This window comes from Symphodus melops (genome assembly GCF_947650265.1).
Source record: "Symphodus melops genome assembly, chromosome: 1".
Taxonomy (NCBI): Eukaryota; Metazoa; Chordata; class Actinopteri; order Labriformes; family Labridae; genus Symphodus; species Symphodus melops.
This window is the reverse complement of record NC_136691.1, coordinates 55,494,054-55,520,011: the sequence shown is the minus strand read 5'-3', so window position 1 is coordinate 55,520,011 and position 25,958 is coordinate 55,494,054. Positions and strand designations below refer to the sequence as shown.

At 39.5% G+C, this 25,958-nt stretch overlaps 2 protein-coding genes and 1 long non-coding RNA gene across 3 annotated transcripts in view; 1 reads left to right on the top strand and 2 right to left on the bottom strand.

Moving 5' to 3' along the window:
- Nucleotides 1-25,958, bottom strand: part of LOC306841810 (uncharacterized protein) — a 79,021-nt gene that overhangs the window by 25,615 nt on the left and 27,448 nt on the right. Inside the window, exons 6-11 of the mRNA XM_079371812.1 lie at nucleotides 24,373-24,426; nucleotides 23,653-24,243; nucleotides 23,523-23,561; nucleotides 20,718-20,771; nucleotides 19,446-20,072; nucleotides 19,300-19,347 (exon numbers count right to left, since the gene is read on the bottom strand). Of these exons, the coding sequence (XP_079227938.1) occupies nucleotides 19,300-19,347; nucleotides 19,446-20,072; nucleotides 20,718-20,771; nucleotides 23,523-23,561; nucleotides 23,653-24,243; nucleotides 24,373-24,426 (1,413 nt within the window). The remainder of the gene's footprint in view (nucleotides 1-19,299; nucleotides 19,348-19,445; nucleotides 20,073-20,717; nucleotides 20,772-23,522; nucleotides 23,562-23,652; nucleotides 24,244-24,372; nucleotides 24,427-25,958) is intronic.
- Nucleotides 1-25,958, top strand: part of LOC306818466 — a 69,126-nt gene that overhangs the window by 27,465 nt on the left and 15,703 nt on the right. The gene's annotated exons all lie outside the window — the stretch shown is intronic.
- Nucleotides 5,454-10,008, bottom strand: LOC306833977 (uncharacterized protein; the record flags this gene model as incomplete). The annotated part of the gene is made up of 2 exons (XM_079359667.1): nucleotides 5,454-8,431; nucleotides 9,447-10,008. The coding sequence occupies 2 exons, from the start codon at nucleotides 10,006-10,008 to the stop codon at nucleotides 6,876-6,878; spliced, it is 2,118 nt and encodes a 705-aa protein (XP_079215793.1). The 3' UTR covers nucleotides 5,454-6,875.

The following is a 25,958-nucleotide window of genomic DNA, read 5'->3' as shown; positions in this document are numbered from 1 at the left end:
TTACCTGCATGTGGCTGGTCCATGACAATGAGGTGATGTTGCTGTGCTCAAATATTGTAAATATGTAGACATTTTCCGAAAATAAAAAAGCCAGGTTTAACCTACGATCAAAAAAGAATAACAAGGATAATAGGAATGGGGAAAAAGTATGTTTCATGTACATTAACACTGAGGTGAAAAGCATTATTCAACAGTAGCTACAGATTTAACTGTAGCTACAGTTGGTCTTTAACCCAAGTTGATGCAAAAAATAATTATAATTAAAGAGAAAACAGCAAAGGGCTCATTATCTACAACAAAACTATACAGAGTAAAACAGATATAACATAGCAATGATAATATCTAACATTCAGCTTGTTAAGCAAAGCTTTCAGTACACAAAAGATAACAGATTAAATTAAACTATTATTTTTAAATTCCTGATACATCACTATAGTTTAACAGTTAAGATTTTAGTAGAAAAAATATTTACCTTGTTTCCAGTCCTGAAGGTTAAACAGGCGTAGGATGGGAATCCTACGTCTTGTGGGCCAGATACTGTTTGCAAGGTGAAGGCTCAATTTAGATGTTTCTTTGTTTGTATCATGTAAAAGCTGGTTTGACTTTTTAATTTGGCTGAAGACCGAACTATTTACAAAGGGGCGGAGTCGCTTTTGGTTGACAGTAGGTACCAGTGTAGATTCTTTTATGTCAGTCTGAGAAATAGGCAGGGTGGGGTGACTTCACATGCGGTACTGACAGTTGCCTTTGTTCATCGCTGTTGGTTTGTTTATATCGTGGTATGAAAAAAAAGCTAAAGTAGTGATTTAGAGTAAACCTGTCAACCTACCTCCAGTTATTTTTAAAAATCCACTCTTTTCCCTAAAAAACTTTACCCAGCGGTAATCTATTTTCTTTTACCTTTAGTTGGATCAACTTTCTGATTACATCACCAGCCCAAGATGATATATAGTAAATTATGATTTTCTGTTTGTAAAGTGTCTTGAGATAATATTTGTTATGAATTGGTACTCTACAAAAAAGAAAGAGTTATATTATTCAGAGAGAAACTGGGAGAGAAAAACTGTCAGGAATACTAGAGAGGAATCAGCCATCAGTATTGACACACTGCTGGAGTATGCCATATTTAATAGTGTAATCGGAATACGTTCATGGTAAAATTTTAATGGGGGGTATAATCATGACTGTCATTTTGTGGATTTATGTTCTTTGCCAGAATTCAGAATAATTAAAGTGCAGCTGTTTACAGGTTTAACATCACTTACATTCAGAGGTGTAAAGTAACAAATTACATTTACTCACTGTAACTGAGTAGTTTTATAACATCTGTACTTTTACTTAAGTCTATCTATCTATCTATCTATCTATCTATCTATCTATCTATCTATCTATCTATCTATCTATCCATCCATCTATCTATCTATCTATATATCTATCTATCTAAAGTAGGTTTTCTGTTAAGTATTGTAATTCACTACATTTTAAATCACATCGGTTACTGAGTAAATGAAATATTCCTACTTTGAATGATGTTCCCTCATCACAACGGAGAAACGAGAAGCAGAGAGATCCTTTTCTTGACTTGTGCAACTTCAGCGAGAGCTGCATGGATGAGCACCTCCATCACACCTACCTGCTGAAGGTGTGTTAACATTTATTTTGTCTCATTGTCTGAAGTCCAACATGATCAAAATAAATTGTCTGTGACTCTGACTCATGGGCAAAAATGTGTCTGTGAATGCTGTTTTACATTTTTAAACTGGTACTTTAAGTTTATGTAAAACATTATGAAAGTAACAGTACTTTTACTTAGAGAGAAAATTTTAGTCATCTTTACAACTCTGCATATATTAGTTTAATGTTTTAGTCGTCATGTTTATTGTGTTCATCAACCGAGCATTAAAAAAAACGACTTTATATCCTGGTTCTAATGTGATCAAATAACCTGCAACAATACCTCGGTCTCTGATTCACGGGCGCCATCTTGTGGAGCCCCTGCAGAGTTGACTCGGTCACCCCAGAATGTGAATCCAGTCTCCCGTTAACAAACTGTCGATCTGTCACCAATTAAAACACACAAAAAAGTTTAAAAAAAAAAAAAAAAAAAAAAAAAAAGGCTCTGTAAGTTATTAGTATGTTGTGTACGCTTTAAAATATTCACATTTACTTTTGTAACACACTGAGTGATAAAATCGATTGTGTTCAATATTAATATTGAGATCTGTCAAACGGACATTATTTTTTAATCAACGTACCTAGCTTGATTTTTTTCATGACTCACGTCGCGTCAGAACAAATCTCTGAGTGGCATCTTTGAGTTCACTTGAAAATAAAAGTTGACTAAAGGTTTCTAATGTAGTTTCTTTAGTTTGTGCCGCTGAAATCATGTTTAAATTCCCTCTTCAAGAAGGTTGAGAGGAGTCGGTGGGCGAGCTGGCTGAGCCTGGATCAAATATGCCGGTTTATCATGAAGTTAGTTGATCGCAATAAAATTCACCGGCACCGATTTCTGGAGGGGGGTTGTTGGACAGAGTGGACACTTGACTTCCTGAAATGTTTCTGCTTGTTGTTTTTCCTTTTAATTATTAAACATGTTAATAACCACATGTGGATGAGAGCAGGTTATATATTCTATTTATTCTGAGAGGCAGATGGACAGAGTGGTACCGACCGTCCTCACCTCCCCCCCCTCCTTCCCCCTTCAGATGGATCCGTCCATGCAGCGTCGAGATCAAGCGGGAAATAAAGTAATAATGGTAATATAACAGACAGAGAGGAGTTTATTAATTATACAACTTTAATGGATAATAAAGAAAGACAAGAGTACTAAGGTGGAGTGAGAAGGAGGAGAATCTTCAGCCTGGTGAATGAAAATGTTTAAAGATTAAACAGTTCTGAAATATAATATAAATATATAATGTAAATATAATGACAGTGAAGGGAAATGTCCAGCAAGCTAAAAGTGATAACAGTTACGGTCCACCTGTAATAACATGAAGTGTGGTAGAAAAAGGTTTTATCACTCTGGCAGCAGCTCCTTCCCCCTGAAAAGCTTGACTGCAGGCCTACAAGAAAAACGTGGATCCCCTGTGTGAACAGGTAAATAGCAGTTTCTCCTTTAAGAGCTGCATAGTTACCCTGATCCCTTCCAGGTGTGTTAAAGGATGTCAGAAGTCAAGTTTGACAGACTGCTGCCTTCGAGCCTTACATTAAAACACAAATGGAGCTCAGCGTAAGTTCAGACAGGAAGACTGGTGTTATTCTTTCATTCATTCACCTCTTCATTAATTCTTAAACCACACCCCCTACTACCACCTGTATCTCTCTCTGGCAAGCAGGTGATCATGGGCGTGTATCATCCTGGAATTATCCAACCAGACTCTGCCACGAACTTTCTCTACCAATCAATGGCTTGCTGTCAATAGTTTAAAAACTCTCTCTCTTCCAGTCATCCTGTAGCTGCAGGCATACGCCGCAACCCTCCTCCACCCCAGTCACTTCCTTCCAGCTCAGCAGAGTCCAGGCACCGGCTGAAACCCACTCCTCTTCTCAGCCTCCATCCTTTTCACCACCACCAGTGTCTAGACTCCACAGGGGGGCATCCTATCCCGCGTCGGCCTCACTACCCCTCAGAGCTCATGAAGTCGTCATGACGGAGTCTAGCCCCCAAAAGACTTTGCACATTTCATTCTACAATTGTTGCACATTTCATTGTAATAAATAATTGTTCATTCTTAATTAAGTCTCTCCTGATTGAACTGATCCTGAACATCAAGACACAGAGAGATGGAGGCAGAAAATCAAAAAATGTCAGTGTGCAAACATGATGACATCCTTTTTTATAGCGGCAGCAATTTTGTGGAAAAGAAAACAAACCTTGTGTGCAAACAGCCTTTACTCAGAAATGTAAAACGTAAATGTTGCGTCTCTAAAACCACAGCTTTAGGTTTCTCAGAGCCTTGTTTACAACATGAATGCCAGTGATAGCTCCTCATTGTAATGTCAAAATCTATTAATCAGATGTGTTTTTATTGTATTTAATGAAAAACCAAACAATGACAGTAGCAGCCATGGTGCTTTCGGCTGAACCACTTTACAGGGTCACTTGTTGAAACATGTTCTAATTAGTTTTCAAGGTTTCCACTTTGAAAGTAAAATTAAAAACTTTTTTGAAAGGCATTTCTGTCTCTGTGCAGTGACAATGACACATTGTACAGATGTGTGTCTGCTGGTGTGTTGACTGTCTCTCCCCTCTCCATTTCCTCTACTTTTCATGTGCATGCATCCTCGTCACATGAATGAACTTGAGCTTGTGTTTCTCTTTTCTGTTGCGTGTCCTCGACGCACACGCATGGGTAAAATAAAAATACACGATCCTATCTGAGCTAACAGAAGTTCGTCACCTGCTGTTTAGTTAACCAGTCTTCTATTTCATAGATCTCAGATGGTTACCGTCTTACCAACCACTAGTCTATTATTTCCTAGCAGATGGAGCTCAAGGTAAAATCCTCTAACAACTAGCCAAGTAGGAACGGTCCATTTAACCGATGACAAGATTTACTGCCTAAAAATCCATCCCAAAGGATAACTAGGTACCCGTTCAACCCCCTAACAGCTTCCCCACTACGTTTATGCTCGGTGATATGAGGTGTGAAAATCATTATCTATCCTGTGTGCCGTAGTGTGGTGGGTCAATGTTCAACTCCAAGGCTAACGGGGCGTCGTGAAGAAACCAAATCAAAAAAGGATGATTTCGGAAGATTTTATGAAATTTATTGAAAATTCAAAAAAGGGGAAAAAATCTGACAAAGTCTTTTAAAACTCCAATACAAATCATTAAAGTAAAAATCATAAAGGAAAAAAAAAAAGTTACAAATAAGATTTCAAAAGTTTAAAACCAAGTGCCTGAACTTCTACATTTTTTCAAAAGTTTCGGTCTCAGAGACTTAATCCCCAAAAGGGGATTTTTTTGTTCAGAGCGACATTGAGTCAGTTGGCGAGAGCCAAAAAGACTCTTGATCAACATTTTCAAAGCCATATAGCCAATCAGTCTCTTTGTCTCAAACCCTTGAAAAAAACCCAGTATGTACAGTATGTGTGTATGTTTATGTCTGTTGTGTTTGTGTGTGTGTCCATGTATGTGTCTCTGTCTGTGTGTGTGTGTGTGTAACCACAGAGGTCCGTCAGAGTTCACTTGGGTCACTTCTAGAGTCACACTGCATCTGAACTCTCAAAGACACGTGAGGTTACATAATTTAATTATAATTATTCTTCCTGATATTTTCAACACCCTCTCATGCAGATAAAACATCATAGTGAAATCAAACCAAGACCAAAATGAATGACATGGGTATCAACCGTCATCATTAAGTGATCAATGTTGAATCATTCAGAACATTTCAATATCACAAAACAAAAAAAGCAAATAATTTTATATTTTTTTAAAAACATCATTTTTGTTTTTTTTTTAACCATTTTCTTAATTTCTTTTGTCCACAAAGAAATGAGAAAAAAAATCCCTGGAGAAACACCACCTGTGTAAGCATTTTTTTGAGAGTTTGTTCCAGATATAAAAAGAGTCCAAACTGAACATTTTAAGATTAAATGAACTTTTTTCTCCTCTATTAGGAATCTGTAAGCAACAGTTCTGTAATAAATACTAACACATCTGAAAGAAGAAGAATGAAGAGAGATAAGGAGGGAGAAGGGGGTCAAAAACTAAATATTCTACATAAAAATAATGAGCAAAGAATATTGACATGTTTTCTGGACAATCTTCTGCTGTCTAACTTCCCCTTGTTTGATTCTAACTCTGGGGACAGAGAGACCTGTAGCAGACGATCTGAGTGGTTTGAATGGTCCATAATTAATCAAAAGGTCATTCATGTATTTTGCCCTTAAACTATTCAGCACTTTATGAATATACAAGACAACTGCAGTAGTAAATAAGTCAAATAAACAATTTATCTCTATGACGTCCTTTTTTTCCTCTCCAAACCTTTTTCACTTCCTGCTCTATTCGTTAAATTTTAGATGATTCAATTATCGGTTGGTTTGTCTTTTCGGGATTACACCTCTTAACCAGTAATCAGTGTGCAACAATTGTGCCACAAGCAGCACAATATCCAGCCTTAAATCTGCACACAGGGGAGTGTTTGTGGTTCCTTTGATGTTTTGCTCAGGAAATCGTGCACTAAGCCGATCTCAAAAAATGTTCAAAGTGCTGCTCCAGGCATGAAGAGGGGAAAAAGGAGCCCGAGCTATTGTCAGCCTATCGCGACATGATGAATGTCAAAGCAATGAAAAGCAGTTATTATATTATGTATGCAGTAAATGATATCTAATCCCATTTCATGTACCACCAATGAAGCAGAAGGAGCAACTTGGGGTTAAGTGTCTTGCCTGGGAACACATCAGACATGTTGCTGCAGGAGGTGGGGATCGAAACCCCGACCCTCCAGTTGAGAAACAATATAAACTGAGTCACAGCCGCCCCAACACATGAATTTCTGGGGATGTGGAGAGCCAACGCACCAAACAGAAGGAGGGGACATAAGACAAACAAGTGTGCATTGTTAAAAGCAAGTATACATCTGGCCTGAACCATGTGGTAGACTATGTGACGGATCATTGGATCAAAACAATGGACAAGAGGGGGGCTCACCAAGAACTCTCTCCCTTTTTATTAAGGCACAAGTATGAAGTGTTTGTTTCAAATCATGTCCTGTTGAGCATGTTCCTGTGAGATTTTATGTTTATCAAAAAGTCATTTTGAAGAAGCTGTCAGTCTTTTGTCTGCATATATGTGGTCCAGCAAAAACACAAGAAAGACGGTGTCCAATCAGAAACCTCATAATCCAGAGTTGATGGAACATTCAGAGGATGACACATTTGTCTTTGTATTTTTCTTTCATTTCATTTATTTCTTGTTCGTGCTCTTTCTTCAATTCCTCTGTTTCTTCCTTTAGATGTTTTTCTTTTTCTTTTGACAGGTTTTGTAAAAGACTGTACTCTTTTCCACTTCTCTCTTCTGCCTCACTCAGTTGTCTTCCTTGTCTTTGCTTCAACTCGCGCATTTCCTCCATGTGTCTCTCTGCCATTGCATCGAGGTCCTTCATGTATTTCTGTCTGAAATCATTGAATTCTTCAGCTTGTTTTCTGGCCTCCGTTTCGTACTTATTCTTCATTTCCTTCATTTGTTTCTTGTAGTTTTCCTCCAATTCTCTTTTTTCCTTCTCCTCCTGTTCTCTTCTGTGTTTGTCCTCTTCCTTTCTTTTCTTTTCATAACTCTCTCTTTCTTGTTCATATTCATCTTGGAGCTTTTTAATTTTTAATTGTTGCTCCCGTTGTCTCTGTTCATCTTCTTGTTTTCGTTTTGTCCACCATTCTCTTCTTTCTTTCTCCCAAGTCTCTTGTTGCTTTCTCATCTCTTCTCTGGTCTCCTCCAGCTTTTTGTCAAAGTTTTCCTTTGATTCTGATTTTATCTGTTTCTCCAAAGCTGAGAGTTTTCTTTCCCATTCTTGTTTCTTGTTTTGTTCCTCTTGCTCTTTTTTCCTGTTTTCTTCTTCTCTCTTTTGCTGTTCTTTCTTTCTCATCTCACACTCCTTGTTGATCAGCTCTTCCTTTTCTTTGAGTTGTTTTTCTCTCAGTTTTCTCTCCTTTTCTATTTCTATCCTCTGTTCTTTCATTCGTCTTTCCTTTTCTTTCATTTCTTCCTCGTGTTTCTTTTGAAGCTCATCCATCTCTCTCTTCATATCTTCCTCCTTCTCCTGCAAGAGTCTCTTCATTTCTTTCTTTATAGCAGCTTCAGCTTCTTGCAGCATCTCATTGGTGTAGCAGCTGCCTCCATTAGAGCTCACCATTGTTTCAATCTTGGTTATCAGCTCACTGACTTGAGTTTTGTTTTTGTCATCACAGTTATCAAACACGTGGTATCTTCCTCTACAGTCAGCAAGCAGCTTTTTAAAGGAATCATCACATTCATTTTCAATGTATTCTTCAATGGACATCTTATCACGCTTTAATGAATCTCCTCCAGTTAGAAGAATGATGGTGAACTTGTCAACTTTCTTCCCAAAGTCTTTCTTGATGAGTTTTAAAGTCTCCTTCTCCTCTTGTGTAAATCGGCCTATACGTAACACCAACAGGAAGACATGTGGACCTGGAGCCAGAAGACTGATGCATTTAATCAACTCTTCTTGAACCTCTTCATGGGACAAGCTATTGTCAAACAGACCAGGAGTGTCGACCACAGTGACTGGACGACCGTTCACATCACTTTGTTCTTTCTGACAAAATTTTGTGACTGATGTTTGGGTAGATTTGGCTTGAAAGGTCTTTCCTCCTAGAATGGTGTTTCCTGAAGAGCTCTTCCCAGTTCCAGTCTTCCCTATCAGCACAATCCTGAGACTCTCTGGACTCAGCTTCTCACCTGTGAAAAAAAAAGAGGACCTAGAGTTATCTTCAATGCTGAAAATTGTACAGTATAGATACTTTTAGGTTGTGATTAACAATTGGTGGTTTATCAGAAAGTTGTTTGTATAATATATACCGTAAATTCCAGTCTGTTGAGCGCACCTGGATATAAGTCGCACCGGCTAAAAATAAGTAAATAAATGTATTTGTACATATATAAGCTGCACTTGATCATAAGCCGCAGGTGTCCACGTTGTAACAGAGCTATTTACACAGAAAGACGTGACACAAAAACATTTTTTTTAATTTTTAATTAAATACGTAGGCTACCGGTAACATCCGTAAATACAAAGCCTACTGGAAATCCTTTATCGAACAGTGTCTGTAACACGGCTGATGAAAAAGATTATAGTAATATATTTCACAAGAAAAACTCCATCCATTCACTGCCTCAGGATTACTTCATTACTCAGTCTCTTTTTTGTTGTCGCTGTCAGTGTCAACTTTACGTGCAGCAGCTCTATTAGCTTCTTTGACAGCCAGGTTGATCGCCTTTAACTTGAAAGCTGCATCATATGCCTTTCTCCGTGTGTTTTCCATGATGAGGGTGCGTGCATGAAGCGCAAAATGACATATGATACATACATGATATTAAGACCCGATGTGACGAGGTCCCCCTCCACCCCAAGAATTCTCTAAATAAGCCCCATCGTTGTAAAAGCTGCAGTGTTCAAAACGTGACAAAAAAGTAGCGGCTTATATATATATATATATATATATATATATATATATATATATATACACACACACACACTAAAATAAATAGTACTTACAGATGACTGGGTCTTTTGTTTTCAGGTTCTTCAGCTCAGCCTGCAGTGTTATGTTCTTTTCTCTTTGGACATGTTCAAATGTTTGTGTTGTGAAGATGAATGATTTGGATTTATCTTTGTGCATCTTTTCCACCATGTCCAGCAGCTCTGGGATCTGCTGCTTGTTCCTGATGTTTACAACCAAAGATCTTCCTCCACAGCTCTGAAGAAGCTCCTGGATGGACTTGGTTTCATTTAGAAAGTCAACAACAGCTGGAGCTGAAGGATCTGACTCAACAGTGAACAGCAACACAGTGATGTCATTGAATCGACTCCCAAAGGTGTTCTTCATGGTCTCCAACAGTCCCTTGTCTTCATCAGTGAGTGGACCCACAGGTAGAACCAGGATGAAGGCATGGACACCCTCAGGATCACAGAGAGAGATACACCTGAGGGATTCCTTCATCACTTCCTCTTGAGGTTTTTCATCCAAAGCAGGAAGCTCCACCAGGGAAACCCAACGTCCACACACCTCTCCCTGATGTTTAACACACTCTGATGAGCTGGAGACTGAATGAAGGCCTGTCTGACCTAAAATGGCCTCAGCTGCTGAAGTCTTCCCTGCTCCTCTCCTCCCACACAGAACCAGGTTCAAAGCTGTTTTCATAGGACCAGACTTTGGGGCGATCAACTCCTCAATGAGAGAGAGAAAGGTTCCTTTGTTTTCACGAACAGTTTTCTCAATCGTTTGCATTAATACATCACGGTTGTTGTCAGCCATACTGTAGTGTCGTTCTCCACAGTCTTTAATGAGACTTCTAACAGAGACTCCTGTTTTATCCTCATGTGTGCTGATGACCATTGAGTGTTTGAAAGCATCTTGACCAAACAAACTCAGGATAAACTTCAGTGTATGTCTTCTCTCTTCAGTGAAATCAGAAGGTTTCACTAACAGCAGCACAACATTTGGTCCAGGAGGACAGAGACTCACAGCCTTCTTCATCTCTTCTCTCAGCTTCTCCACAGAAACACTGAAAACATCTGGAGCTTTCACCACTGTTAGAGGCTTTCCTCTCCATTCTCCGCTCTGCACCATTTGTTTGGCCACAAGATGCATTGTCTTAATGGTTGTCCTGTGTTGTTCTTTTCCAGTTATAAAGTCTCCCAGTTTTGTTGTTTTGTCGTCCGTCCCCAGCAGCAGGAGTCTGACTGTAAAATAAAAATAAAATGTGAAGTCTAGAGAGACATTGAGTCATGCAGCTCACATTCTGTTTTCCACATTCTGCTTTCAGTGGTTTCATGAAAGAGAAACATTCATCTTCATGTTGGCTTTCAACGGGTTTAATCAAGAAAGAAAGAGGGAAGAAAAATATATCTGAAAATCAACTCCATTTAATTTCCTTCTGTTGAATCATTTGAACACATGGCTCTCTCCCAGCCCCTTGTTATCACGATCGGCCCAGTTGTTCAAAGCTAAGATGATCAGATTTTGGTTATTGGATTGGATCAAATCTTGAAAATGGGTTGTTAAAAAGGGAAAGAAGGAATCTGAAATCAGATTAGATCATGGAATCCACTCCTCGTTTTAATCAGAAATTTTGCGAACTTTTTTTAATGAAAATACAAAAATATTGAATATTTCACCAGACCCGATGACCTTGGAAATTTTGGTGAGTTTTCATTCACATTCAGAAACTCAAAAATGGGGGCGAAGTCTCGGAAGAATAAAAACCCTCCTAAGGGAAAGAATAGGGTCTTTCGCATCGTCAGTGCTTCGGGCCCTAAAAAACAGCTAAAAACATTGTAATTTTTTTTAGAAGATGTCATGAAATCAGGCATTTTAGGCTACAACAATCTCCCAAAAAGTTTGAGAAATCCTGGAGGGACTATATTGAAAATTGTGTATCTGGATCAGGGTCATCCAGTCCAATGTTGCTTTGAAAAGTAAGATGGATTACCTGATCCAAAATAGCAAAAAATGGGATTTTGAAATCCGGATCATTTTGATATCAGCCATCCCATCCTCATTTTTGACTTCAACTTCTACAACGACAACAGTAACTATAAATAAGCCTCTGACTTCCTGGACCTACTCAAATTTTTCAACTTTACACAACACGTCAATTTTCCCACCCATTCCCATGGCCAAACCCTGGACCTAGTCGGCTCCACTGGACTCACCATCCAGTAACACCAGCTTCAACCTCCACGTCTTCTTGTCATAGTTTTTTATATCCATCTCCCTAATCCTATTTCCAGAGAAAATTGTTACACCCCCTTCCCGAATAAAATCTATTCTCCACATCATGGACACCCTCACCTGACAGACGTTATACCTCATAGACCGTAAACAGTTTATTTTCCTTAATAACTGCTTCTCCTCTACGGCTCCCCTGTCCCAAGGTGTCCCTCAGGTCTCTGTGCTTGGTCCTCTCCTCTTCATACTCTACCTCCTCCCTAGCGTCCAGATTATCCACTAGAGCGCCTGTGGGAAATTACCTAGACTTGCAGGAGACACCTCTGAACAGAGGTGTCAGAGAGCCACAGGAGGGCCTCCTCCTTCGCAGACAGCACCATACGAATGTAAATGTTATTTCATTATCACAGAGTCACTGTCTCCAGACAGACAGAATACACTAAACTTCAAACAACCATTGTAATGTAAGATCACCATTTGTTAACTGTAAGGTCACCTCCCTCTATCTCTCTGTATTGGATAAAAGGACTTGTAATGTAAGGGTTAGACAGAAGATGCTCTGGCCTCTCCTCCGTGCTGCACGTATTAAACCAAGAGATCTGATTCAAGCGCAGCCGTGAAGTTCTTCTTTGAGAATTAGCAACTCGCCACCTTGTAAAAGGAGAATTTTCCACGACATTATGGCGACGAGAGTGATGGGATAGACGTTCCGCTGATTGCTACCTGAACCTAGACTGAAGAAAGCTGCCGGCGGGGAAAATTCCGCTCCGACAAACGGAGACTTTGGATCCCATGTGACGTCAGGCACGGGGTGCAGACAGCGGACGCTCTATCTAAGTGAGTACAGCGTTTGAATCATTTGCTCAATTTGTAAAAGCCTAGGTAGGTGAAACGTAATTTAAGTCCTTTGGGGTGGTTTCAGTTATGCATTTTCGGGTCCATATAAAGCTGTGTTTATGGACGCCATGCCCATGTAATGCCGGTCTTGGAGGTTTATGTTTTGTTAATTCCCATACCCTGCGCGGTGATGGAGGTTGATGTGTAGTGCGTTTTAAAAATTGGTAAAACATCTGAAACAACGATTATTTTATATATATACAAGGCCCCACTAAAATAAAATGGGCGTATGAGTGATAAAAAAAGAATAAAAACTTTGTTTGCGACATTCAGTGTCTGGCATGCAGATTGTATGCTATTGAGGTGCGTTGCTCTGAACAAATGTGTCATACAAACCACCTGGCTGAATAAGTTGCGCAAAGTTTTAGTGTATGTTTGATAAGATCCAACCATACACTGTATGGGAAGATCAGTGTGATTGTGTGGTCTGTGAGAATGATAAGCCCATTGAACGTTTAAGCACATCTGTCCCAGTGAGTCATGAGAAAACATGAGAAAAACGGGGAAAAATAAACATTTATATCTAATTTTCTTTTTCTGACAGGCTCTGCTGAATTAAGAGCAGACAAATGGGGAATATGTGATTTAAAGATGTTCAACTTTAGCAATTTTTCACACATGAGATGTCTTCTATTAAAAGAAATTAAGCACAGAATGTTTTATGATGGCGTTGAGTATGTTAGAATAAAAGGTAAAAATGAAAGTAGGGAAGAAAAGATAGACTGATTATTTTGTTTTTTCAAAATTAGTAGAGATTGAAAAGAAAGAGAAATGAGCGAAGGAGAGTAAGAATGTAGGGTTAGATTTTAAGATGTGACTTCCTCCTGCTGTCTCTACCTACAACTCTTCAGCAACACCTCCTACAAAGGAGGTCAAGCACACCGGAATGACTCTCAGAAAGAAGGGGGGCCGACCACACATCCGGATTTAAAAGCCTTCCTTCTGTCTCCTTAAGCAAGTAACTCTGTTTCTCCAAGAAAGAATTTTTACACAGGCCATGTCAACCAAACAACATGAAGAAGGTTGCAGAGGAAACCTGAAAAAGACTGGAGATTGATGGGCCACAGAGTCCTGGACAGAGATTGCCACCAAAAAGCAAAAGGAGAAGAAGACTGGGTCCATATCGAACTGAAAGTGCAACAGCACTGACTCCTAGAACAATGCTACAAGAGGGAAGGAGATGGGAATCCTGAGATTAATACAAGATCCAGAAGAATCCTGGTCACACGCACCACCTGAAGGTCTTGACACAGCCAGACGAGACAGTGGAGGAAGGTCAGAGTAGTGAGCAGCACATACAGAGACACACACACCCACACACACACACACACACACACACAGAGAAATACTGATTCGACTGAAAAAGAATAAACATAGCAACTAACACTGTAATGATAATTAAAACTTTAAACAATTTTGAATTTTAGAAATATAATAGATGCATATTATGTTGTTTTCCAGTCAAAATTTAATTTTAGACGAGATTAAAAGATATCCATTTAGTCCTGAGACTGTTTTGAAATCATTGTTTTATAAATTAAGGTGCTATTGTTGAACTTTCTAAATCTCACCATACCTCCCCCATCGTGCCTGAAGAAAAACCAAATTGGGGTTGGAATTCATTAAAATGTATATGTTTCCCTATGCAGAGGCATTGTCAAGCTGAGACAGTGTTTGTTGTTTGTCCATTTTTGTTTTCTGGCAGAAAACGGTCTTAAATTTTGCAGGACAAGTTTGCAAACTATTTTTATTATCTATTTTTATTTTTCATAAATTTGGTCCTGATTTACGTCCACAATCTTTGATGTTAAAAAACTGCAAAAACAAACAAACGGTTGCCTAATTGGTTTTAACAGGCTATTGTTGTCCATGGATTTTATAAATGGTGGAGATCTCCCGACCCCCACACATGGGGGTAGACATTTTGGCCATGACTGACTTTTTTTGACTTGAACTCCTGACATAGATAAAGCTTCAACTGACTTGACACAAGCTTTATCGAGTTCTCTCTGTCTATGACTACCAGACACTACCAACCTTTTTAAATCTTTTTGTGCACTCATGTGATTTTAAAATGAAGAACAGTCTTAACCTTACTCTTTACAGCTCAAGATGGAGAACCACGCCCCTGTCTGTGTCACAAACCAAGAGATGCACTCTTTGACACTCCTTTCATTAACTTTGATTTTGTTTTCTTTATATATGTTTCTGCTATGAGATCCAACAGATGGATCCCCTTGTGTCTCATCTATGTACTAACCCTGCTAACTTGTCTGCTCAGACAGCTGTACTATTGTAATGATTTTTTTTTCATTCTAGGAACCGGGAAGGAGTTCACAGTACATACTGACTTTAAATATGCATTTCATCAGTATGTAAATGTCAGCTCATACAGGTGCTAATGACCCAGAGTCACTGGGAGATTAAGCTCCTAAAACTGCTGCTCTCCTCCACTCTACAAATGTTTTATCTGTCAAAAATGATGTTTGTCCTTTCTTGAGAAGTTTGACACATGGTCTTGACCATGTGTCAAAAAGGGAGGATGAGATGTTCATATCTTAAGATATTGTTAAAATATTGTTGTGTATTTAACCATGATTTTTTCGTTAAGTTAATCTTCCCTAAGGTGAAAGCGGCCTTTCTGGGGACTACGTTAGTGAAACTCCACAGCATCCAGCCTGGAGATGGAGTAGTGACAAAGGACCTGAGAGGGAAGCACGGACATTTAACCACGCTGGACGGGACCAGACCTGGAGCTGCTGACAACACCCACTGCCGATTGGATAACCAAGGGACACCGGGATCCATGCATCACTGCAACCCTTTCCGAGCCATGACACTGACGGAAGAACAACAACCTCACTTTCGGAGGGCTGAGAGAGGACGCCGTTAGACGATTATGGCTCTGGCCCTCATCGTTGTTGTGGTCACCGCAATGGCTGTTACCAAATCCTGGTTAAAAGCAGAGCAAAATTCGGACTCCAAACGTCCGCATATATTCATACCTTTCATACCTACTCAGACACCCCATCTCGTACAGAAGGGTAAACATGGACTGTCTACAACAGCAAAAGAAGACAAGAAAGAACCAATGCAGGATCAGAACATTCTAAAAGGACATGAGCTAAAACTTGCCACAGAGCAGGTGATCAGAAGAAAAAGACAATTGCTTGAACAGAACGATTGGAAACCCTGGGGTTTCGATGCTGGTGAACTAATTGATAACTATAATGAGAAAAATAGTTGGTACTCTTTTATCAGGTGGATGAAAGCTAGAATGTATAGTGCCAACATGACTGTTTTAGCTATTCAAAGTCTTCCAGCAAATTGGCATTCTCTTTTCCAACTTGAGGTAAAACACTGTCCTTGTTTAGATCCAGTTGTTAGTTTAGTCCAATATTATGCTAACCAACCAAAAATAGACAGGGACACACAGACGCATTGTAAATTTTCTCACAAAATATGGTATAATGCAACTAGAAATGTACATAATCATACAGCGGAGCAAACCAACGTGTATTTGTCTTGTATAGCAGGGTTCTGTGATCATATGCTCCCACAAACGATCCCTTTCAAATCTACACATGCAGAATCAACTGAAATTCCTATAGATCACAGTATTTCTCACCCTATTTGTGTATGTGCCAATGGTAATGGTCAATTTATGGGAGTGTCACATTGCCCAAATCCTGTTGCTAGTATAACCACACAAAATTTAAAAATTGGCAACACTAATATTACATTTAAAAATGGAGAAACAGTGCTAATCAATAAATTCATTCAAGCTCCTGCGCACAAAGGCGTCCCACCTATTGGGAATTTTTATTGGTTGTGCGGCAATGAGGCATTTATTTTCTTACCCCCAGGATTGTCTGGATGTTGCTATTTTGTTAATCTCACAATTACAAATTTAGCATTACTTCCTATAAGTTTAAAACAACATTCAGAGAACAGTCACATCAAAAAACGCGAATTGGCACAATTCTCTGACCTTGAATCTTATCACTGGCGTGTTTCTTTAGGGGAAAAATGGGGTATTGGATTATTCCCATGGTATGGCGAAACATTCCTAGCTGATCATATCGATAATATAACTTATTCAATGTCTGCTTTTGCTAATGAAACAATAAAAGGTTTCAAGTATCTAACTGCAAATGATAAATCCCACAGATTAACTCTGTTGAAACATGAGATGGCCCTTGATTATATTTTGGGAAAAACAGGAGGTTTATGCATGACACTAAATTTTACAGGTGAAGCATGTGTCACACTCATCCCTGATAATTCTGAAAATATTACAAGTGTAATCACAGCACTTGAAAAGATTCGCAATGCATTTGGTCTTTCTGAATCAGCAGGTTTTAGTTTCAACAAATGGTTAAACAACCACCTTGGCCCCTGGGGTGCTCTCATGATTCATGTTCTAATCCCTGTTGTGATTGTATTTGGTATTGGTCTGTGTTTCTGTACTTGTGCACTGACATGTATGCGAGCCCTTATATACAGATGGATAAGCGGTGTAGTTGGAGGAGAAAAGACATTATATGTAAAAATACCAATTGAGCCAATTCACGATAATGAACAAGATAAAAATTCTATGACGGAATGGGCCCCAGGAAACCCATATGATGATTCAGATGAGGAGTTGGTATAATTCTGCCTTTAAGAATTTTAAGCTGAATTGTTGCAATGTGTGTTTTTTCTTGTATTCAATTTCCTCATTTGTTTTTTTCTTTTTATTGTTTTGTTTTTGTTTTGTTTTTATTTGATTTTCATTCATTTTTCACTGTAACGAACAGGCTTTTAAAATGACCTTGTATGGTAATTTCTACAAATGTTGTGTTTACACTGTGTGTCAAAAAGGGAGAAATGTGGGAAATTACCTAGACTTGCAGGAGACACCTCTGAACAGAGGTGTCAGAGAGCCACAGGAGGGCCTCCTCCTTCGCAGACAGCACCATACGAATGTAAATGTTATTTCATTATCACAGAGTCACTGTCTCCAGACAGACAGAATACACTAAACTTCAAACAACCACTGTAATGTAAGATCACCATTTGTTAACTGTAAGGTCACCTCCCTCTATCTCTCTGTATTGGATAAAAGGACTTGCAATGTAAAGGTTAGACAGAAGATGCTCTGCCTCTCCTCCGTGCTGCACGTATTAAACCAAGATATCTGATTCAAGCGCCGGCGTGAAGTTCTTCTTTGAGAATTAGCAACTCTCCACCTCGTAAAAGGAGAATTTTCCACGACACGCCTCAGGGGATACACATCATCTATGATTGGAACATGCACTGGAATGATATATTGTGCAGTGTTGCTGCATAAAATATATCTGCTCAAGAAAAAAAACACAGTTTTAGGGTTGTTACAGTTTCATCGATCCAAAAATCAAGGACCTGCTTAAATGTCTTAAAATCGCCACGGCCTCCATTTTCGCTGTTACACCGACGATATCCAACTCTATGTATCTACTAAATCCATCAACCCTAAGACCCCTACTCTCTCTAACTGTCTTTCCAATATAAAACGCTGAATGCAAACAAATTTCATTAAACTGAACTGTTCCAAATCCAATATCCTCATCATAGGTCCCAACTCCCTCACTTCCACAGCCAAAGACTTTGGCGTCTCTATTCATAACTCCAACCTATCACCCTCACCCCACTGTCAGAACCTCCAAATCGTCTTCGACAACAAACTCACCTTTATCCCCTCACATTAAACTAGTCACAAAAAAAGCTTTCCACCACTTCCAGAACATCGGTTGCCTTCGCCCCTCTCTCTCTTTCCTGCAGCTGAAACCTTCATTCGTGCCTTCATCACATCATGCACTCCATAATCAGGCCCCCTCCTACCTCAAAGACATGTTTCACCCTTACACCCCTTTCTGTACCCTCCTCAGACACTAACCTCCTGATCATCCCTAGGAACAAGCACCAAGCCTGGGGAGGCAGAGCTGCCGCACCCACCCTTTGGAACTCACTACCATAACACATCCGGGACACTGCAGACCCTACCACCTTCAAGAGCAAACTAAAAACACACTGCTTTTAACTTATAATTTCTTTAGTTATAATCTACATGTGTACAATTTTAATCTTTCTCTACATACACTTTCTAACTGTCTTCCTTTTTGTTTTTTTCGATGCTTGTTGGTGTATGTACTGTATATGTTTTATCCTTTTACTTTGTAAAGTGTCTTTGACTCTATGAAAAGGGCTCTTTAAATAAAATATATCATTATTATTGCCGTACATCAGTTTCATGTACGTATTGAAACTACCCTAACCGTATGAAAAATGTATTGTAATTAAAAAGTTCAAAGCACGGTTTAGATCTGCTATTTTTGTGTCTAAAGACATTTGTTATAAATTGGTTCTATGCATATTTTCATTGTTAATTATTGTTTTACTTACCCTTGTCTCTGTGTTTCAGATCCTCCTCCTGTGTTCACCTTGTGTGTCAAGTCCCCGCCCCTAATTACCTGCACGTGTGTCTCATTACTCCTGATTACCCACACCTGTGTCTTGTGGTCCCTGATTGTCTGTCCTATATAAACCTCATGTTTCCTCCCTCGTGTTGCCAGTTCGTAGTCTTTCATTCATGTATCTAGTCCTAGCGTTTTCTCTCTTGATCATGTTACGACCCATGCCTGTTCCCATTAATGATTTTTGCCTGCTCCCTTGGATTTGTCTGCCGTTTGATCACCCGTGTACCAAACCTGTGTTTTGCCTGCTCCTTTGGATTTGTTTGCTGATTGTGTACCGAACTTGTTTGTAATAAAAGGACTGATTCTTGGAAACTTCCCACTGAGTCTGCGTGTGCCTCCATAAACCCATCATTGTGCCACATAATGCACGCTCACTAAATTCTATGTGATGAGTGATTGAAGGATGGGGTCAACCAAATCAGAGCCAATATGGTACTTTTCAGTGTAAATAACGTTTGTCTATTTGTGAACGTTTACTTACATTTCCCTGAGGGACGGGGTGCCACCATGATATCACTGCTACAAATACCTGTAACAAGATGACATCATCAAGTTACAGCTTCATGTTCTTATGAGATCAGTTATTATTGTGAGTTTAAACACTTTCATTTAAAACGGATCTCTCACCAGCAGAAGTAACAGTCTCCAGGATTCTAAGCCGTGTTTCCTTTTGTGTTCTTTGAATGTCATCACTGGCCTCAACGAACATTTCACAGCTGACGTGCTCTCCATTGTGCTCTTTCACAATTCGACCCAAACGTGTCAACAGCTCTGGAAGTTCAAGGTTTGCCCTCTCTAAATATCTGTATCTACATTCTCTGATCATGTCTTTTAAGGGTTGACTTTGTAAATGTTTTTTGATATCACATGATCCCTGCTCTCTGGGTGTTGATATCAGTATCAGTGAATGTTCAAATGACTGATCACTGAACTGTGTAAGGACTCTGCTCAGTCTCTGTTTGTGTTGATCTGTGAAGTCCTCAGGCTGGAGAACCAACAGGAACACATGAGGTCCAGGATCAGACAGTCTCACACACTCTGTCACATGTTCTGTCAGGTTGTCTTCAGAGATGTCATAAAGCAGATCTGGAGTGTTGATGAGAACTATGTCTTTTTTCTTAATCTGTCCTCTGACTTTCAAACAGCTGTCTGGTTCTCTCTCAGTGTAGAACACAGTCTCTCCCAGTATGAAGTTTCCCACTGAACTCCTCTCAGACCAGCTGTTCCCCAGCAGAACAACCCTCAACTCAGACACTGTGAAAAAAAAAAGATTTTAACAATTGTTAAGGAAAATTTTACTCCATGTGTACTATATACGTTGTACAAAGGTCTCATAGAATCTGTCATATAAAATGTATCTGAAATGTCTTAGAATACTACATGCACAGCCTATTAGGTGTCATTTCATTATTTCTCTCCCTTTATTCTGTTTCTCACGCTCTGTACATGTGGGAAGAGTCACCCAGGCTCTTTCTCATTGGACTCTGTCTGCTTCTCAGCTTTGGGAGATGGTAAATAGTCATGTAGTCTCTTTTCTCACACTAGGGGATAGATGGTGCCCTGCCAGGTGGGCAGTGGCTCTATGTGGCATGATGGGGGAGTGCTCTGTGTAATGTGATGGAAATGTATAAGTTTTCTTTCTCTCCTCACCGTGGGAGAGAGGGGTCTTCGAACGCTTATCTTGCCTTCGAATAAATGTTCATTGAGGCCAGATCGATCTTGGGGTTCTTTTCTGAGTAGATCTTCTCACTCATTATTTTCACTCTTTGGTAATGGGAAAAATTCAACAACAAAATCTAACTCGTTTGTTTTCTTACTTTATTTTGGGCTTGATAACCTACATACAGATGTGACTGAAACACAGATATTCTTATACAGATTGATAGAAGTTTCACTCACTGTTAGGTGGCAACCAATCCAGACTCCCAGAGCGCCTCAGGGGATACGGACCATCTATGATTGAAACATGTACATTTTATTATGAGTGTGCACAGTATTTCAATGCATATTTCAGTTATGGACAAACACGAGACATGTCTGTGTTATATGTGTTGTTGCATTAAATATTTCTGCTCAAGAAGAAACACTGTTTTCGGGTTGTTACTATTTCTTCAGTCCAAAAATCAAGGACCTGCTTAAATGTTTCAGAATCGCCACGGCCTCCATTTTCATTGTTACGCCACAATATCCAACTCTATGTATCTACCAAATCCATCAACCCTCAAACCCCTACTCTCTCTGTCTCTCGATATTCCTGGAAGCAAACACATTTCATCAAACTGAACCGTTCCAAATCCAACATCCTCATCATAGGTCCCGACTTCCTTACTTCTACAGCCAAAGACTTTGGCGTCTCTATTCATAACTCCACCCTTTCACCCTCACCCCACTGTCAGAACCTTGGAGTCATCTTTGACGACAAACTCACCTTTTCCCCTCACATTAAACTAGTCACAAAAACAGCTTTCCACCACCTGTAGAACATCGGTCGCCTTCGCCCCTCTCTCTCTTTCCCTACGGCTGAAACCTTCATTCATGCCTTCATCACATCACGCCTCGATTACTGTAACAGCATCCGTTATAGCACAACCACCAACCTCCTCAATAAAGTTCAGTATGTCCAAAACTCTGCTGCACACCTCATCACCTTCACTGGCTCCCCATCCCATTCCATATCAAAACTCACCCATAAAACACTTTATAACCACCCTCCTACCTCAAAGACATGCTTTACCCTTACACCCCTTTATGTACCCTCTGCTCCTCAGATGCTAACCTCCTGACCGTCCCTAGGACCAAGCACCGAACCTGGGGAGACATGTCGTCTCAGTTTTCAGCCCCACCCTTTGGACCCTTTGGAGCCTTTAAGAGCAAACTAAAAACACACCTTTTCCGCACTGCTTTTAACCTATAATTTCTTTAGTGATAATCTACATCGGTATGTATACATCTTTTTGCAACTTTCTTAAATTTTTACAAGCTTCTTGTTTAATCCAAGCCACTGCACCTGTAACAGGAAGAAGGCCTCATCTGCCCTCCCGTTAAGTCTTGTGCACTTAATCAATTCGTCTTTTTGGACATTTTAGAGATCTTCTTTTGAAGCATCAACTAATCACAGTGAAGAAACATTTTTTGTTGCTTGAACTAACTTAACTGGCCATTCAAGTTAGTATAAAGCTGACGATCGTTCATCATTTTTGTGAGAAAGAGTTGGGTTTTTTACACGCTCTGCTTGAGACCACGGACCCGAATCCACCTGGCTGGAGAACAAAATCCACCTTCTGGTGAAGCCGAACAAAGTGCGTCGTCAGAACTATGCGGTTCCAAGTGACGGATTCTCTCTGATTCCACCAAAGTAAAGACGCTCTGTCACAGCTTGTGTCTGGAGAAGAGAAGGTCGTGTCTTTGAAATTCAGTCGGTCCAAATCCTCTTTCTCACCATTCGTAGTCTTTTCCCTTTTGTCCCTAATCCAAGTATTAAGTCTGTATCCGACGAACAATACAACAACACCAAACTTAACTTGTTAGAAGAACACTTCTAATTTCCCTTGTTTATTTATCCAATACTTTTTAGTTACTATTGTTTTAGACATCACATTCATAACATATTTTATTCATTTCACTATTATATTCTGTTCACTTTTCATTCATTCAATTCTACACATAAAATTCAGAAATGTGTCCGTGATTTCATATTTAACTGTTCCAGAATTCCTGATTCAGATCTGAGAATGATTAATTGTTTATAACTAATAATACTTAATTTTCCTGGTAATCCAGGTGGTGCCCTAGTTGTCTTCCAAGGTGCGTTGAACTCTTGTTCAATACATTAATAAATAATTGTTACATTGTTTTTTTCTATGCTTGTTGGTGAATGTACTGTATATATTTTATCATTTTACTTTGAAAAGTGTCTTTGAGTCTATGAGTCTATCAGTTTCATGTATGTATTAAAACTACTAGAATCCTATTAAAGTAATCCATGCCTTCATTACATCTTGGCTGGATAACTGCAATGCACTTTACTTTGGAGTCAGCCAGTCCTCCCTCACATGTCTCCAGTTAGTCCAGAACGCTGCTGCTCGCCTCTTAACCCGAGTACGAAAGAGGGAGCACATTACTCCCATTCTGGCCTCCCTCCACTGGCTGCCTGTGCACTTAAAAGTTCATTTTAAGATTCTTTATTTGTTTGTAAATCTTTAAATGGTCTCGCCCCACCTTACCTATCCCTACACTCCTGCCCGGTGCCTCAGGTCAGCTGACCAGCTGCTCCTGGAGGTACCGAGGTCTAAGCGGAAGCTCGGAGGGGATAGAGCTTTTTCTACTGCCGGTCCCAAACTACTGAGTCAAGTTGAGTTGAAAGTAAATAAAGGAATTATAATTAAAAAGTTCAAAGCACAGTCTAGATCTGCTATTTTTGTGTCTAAAGACAACATTTCTTATAAATCGGTTCTACATATGAAGATTGTTTGCAAAAAAGCTCACCCCCTTTTGGGTTATTGGTTTGAGCCCAAGAAGGGTTTTGCAGGTCAAGGCATAATGCATGCTTACTAAATATTCTGTGATGAGTTACTGGGGGATGGGTTCAAGCAAATCAGAGCAAATATGGTACTGTTTGTGATAAAAACATTTGCCTATTTGTGAATGTTTCCCTTCTTTCTACTGAGGGAGGGAGTGTCACCATGTTATCCCTGGTAAAAATACCTCTTACAGGACCTGCAAGGAGAGGATCTATAGAACGACCTGTAACAAGATGATACCATTGACTTACATGTTCTTATGAGATCAATTCTGATTGTGAGTTTAAACACTTTGATTAAAACAGATCTCTTACCAGCAGAAGTAACAGTCCCCATGATGCCGGGCCTCGTTTCCTTCTGTTGTGTTCTTTGTCTTTCTTCATTGTGCTCCTTCACAATTTGACCCAAACGTGTCAACAGCTCTGGAAGTTCAAGGTTTGCCTGCTCCAAATATCTGTATCTACATTCTCTGATCATGTCTTTTAACTGTTGATTTTGCAGATGTTTTTTGATATCACATGATCCCTGCTCTCTGGGTGTTGATATCAGTATCAGTGAATGATCAAAGGACTGATCACTGAACTGTGTAAGGACTCTGCACAGTCTCTGTTTGTGTTGCTCTGTGAAGTCCTCAGGCTGGAGAACCAACAGGAACACATGAGGTCCAGGATCAGACAGTCTCACACACTCTGTCACATGTTCTGTCAGTTTGTCTTCAGAGATGTCATAAAGCAGATCTGGAGTGTTGATGAGAACGAAGTCTTTTTTCTTTATGTGTCTCCTGACTTTCAAACAGCTGTCTGGTTCTCTCTCAGTGTAGAACAGAGTCTCTCCCAGTATGAAGTTAGCCACTGAACTCCTCTCAGACCAGCTGTTCCCCAGCAGAACAACCCTCAACTCAGACACTGTGGAAAAAAAAAGATTTAACAATCTAACTCATTTGTTTTCTTACTTTATTTTGGGCTTGATAACCTACTTACAGATGTGACTGAAACACATAAGTTCTTATACAGATTGATAGAAGTTTCACTCACTGTCAGGTGGCAACCAATCCAGACTCCAAGAGCGCCTCAGGGGATACAGATCATCTATGATTGAAACATGTACATTTTATGATGAGTGTGCACAGTCTCTTTCAATGCACATTTCAGTTAAGGACAAACACGAGAAACGTCTGTGTTTAGAATAATATATTATATGTTAGTATGTGTTGCTGCATTAAATATTTCTGCTCAAGAAAAAACACTGTTTTAGGGTTGTTACTATTTCTTGAATTTCCCTCGGGATCAATAAAGTATCTATCTATCTATCTATCTATCTATTTCATCGATCCAAAACCCACAGACCTGCTTAATATCTATTGGTGTTTATAACACCAATAATATTTCGAAACACAGGCATTTTCTTATAAATGAATGGAGTTTTCACATGTACCTCCCTGTGGATGCCTCCCCACTGACTTACCCTTTTTAACTGAACATGTTATTCACAAGACAGCAACATTCCTGTCGACATATTTAAAACAAACTCAGCAATTTTCAGCAACAAATTTCAGCAATCATCACATCACGTGATTGTAATTCAGCGCCACGTCTGCCTATTTACCTGGTGGAAATGTACCGCCTCTGTTTGAATCAGAACGGGACGCTGTGGCGTGCATATCCAACACCCTGAATGGTGAGTGCGCTGAGAGTTGATATAAATGTATGAAAAAAAAACAAATAGAGCTCACAAGTGTGCACCCTTGGTCGGATGGAACGGGAAGGGAAAGGAGGAAGATGATGTTTAATTGCGTGATAAGGAGCATTGGCAGAGGGGAAAGTTTGGTGCGTGTGTGTGTCAGTGTACGTGTCAGCGTGTGTGTTGGTGTGTGCGCCTGCACTCAGTGATGGAACCGCTCTGTCACAATAGCCATAAGTAAGGTCCTTTACCTGCTTTTTGTAAACATAACAATGAGCATGGTCTTGTTACCTGCTCTTTTGTTAATGTTAACAAACAGTAAGGTCCTTTACCTGCTTTTGTAAAGTGTCTCGAGATAACGCCTGTTATGAATTGACGCTATATAAATAAAGATTGATTGATTGATTGATATGTATACAGAGGATAATACAGAGTCTGACTGGACTCACCTGCTGCCATGATGTCAATCTGCTGTGAACATCAGGGACTCATTCAAATGGAAAGAACAGCTTGAGAACCGAGAGAAACAATTTAAGATATTTAAAAGGGGAAGGATGTACAGTAGAACATTACTCATTAGTGAATAGATCAATAAGAGCAGACATTATTCAAAACAATTCCTGTAATATCATTTAATTCATGTACCAGTAAAGTAGTTTAGCTGAAGTGATAAGGAAGGTAGTAGGAAGGCATATCAGCAGAATAAGTTTTTATTATAGTGAAGAAAAAGAAAAGTTCAAAGGAAACACATTAAATTAACTCTGAAATCAAACTAAGACGTGTTAAAGGCAGCATGGCCTCACTTCTCTTTCAACAAGACCAAACTTGTTCTGGCTTCATAGACTGCCACATTAACAAATGAGCTGCAGCTCGATGCAACATAACTCAAACTTTTCTCTCAAACCAAATAAATCCACATGAACCCTGAAATCACTTCACA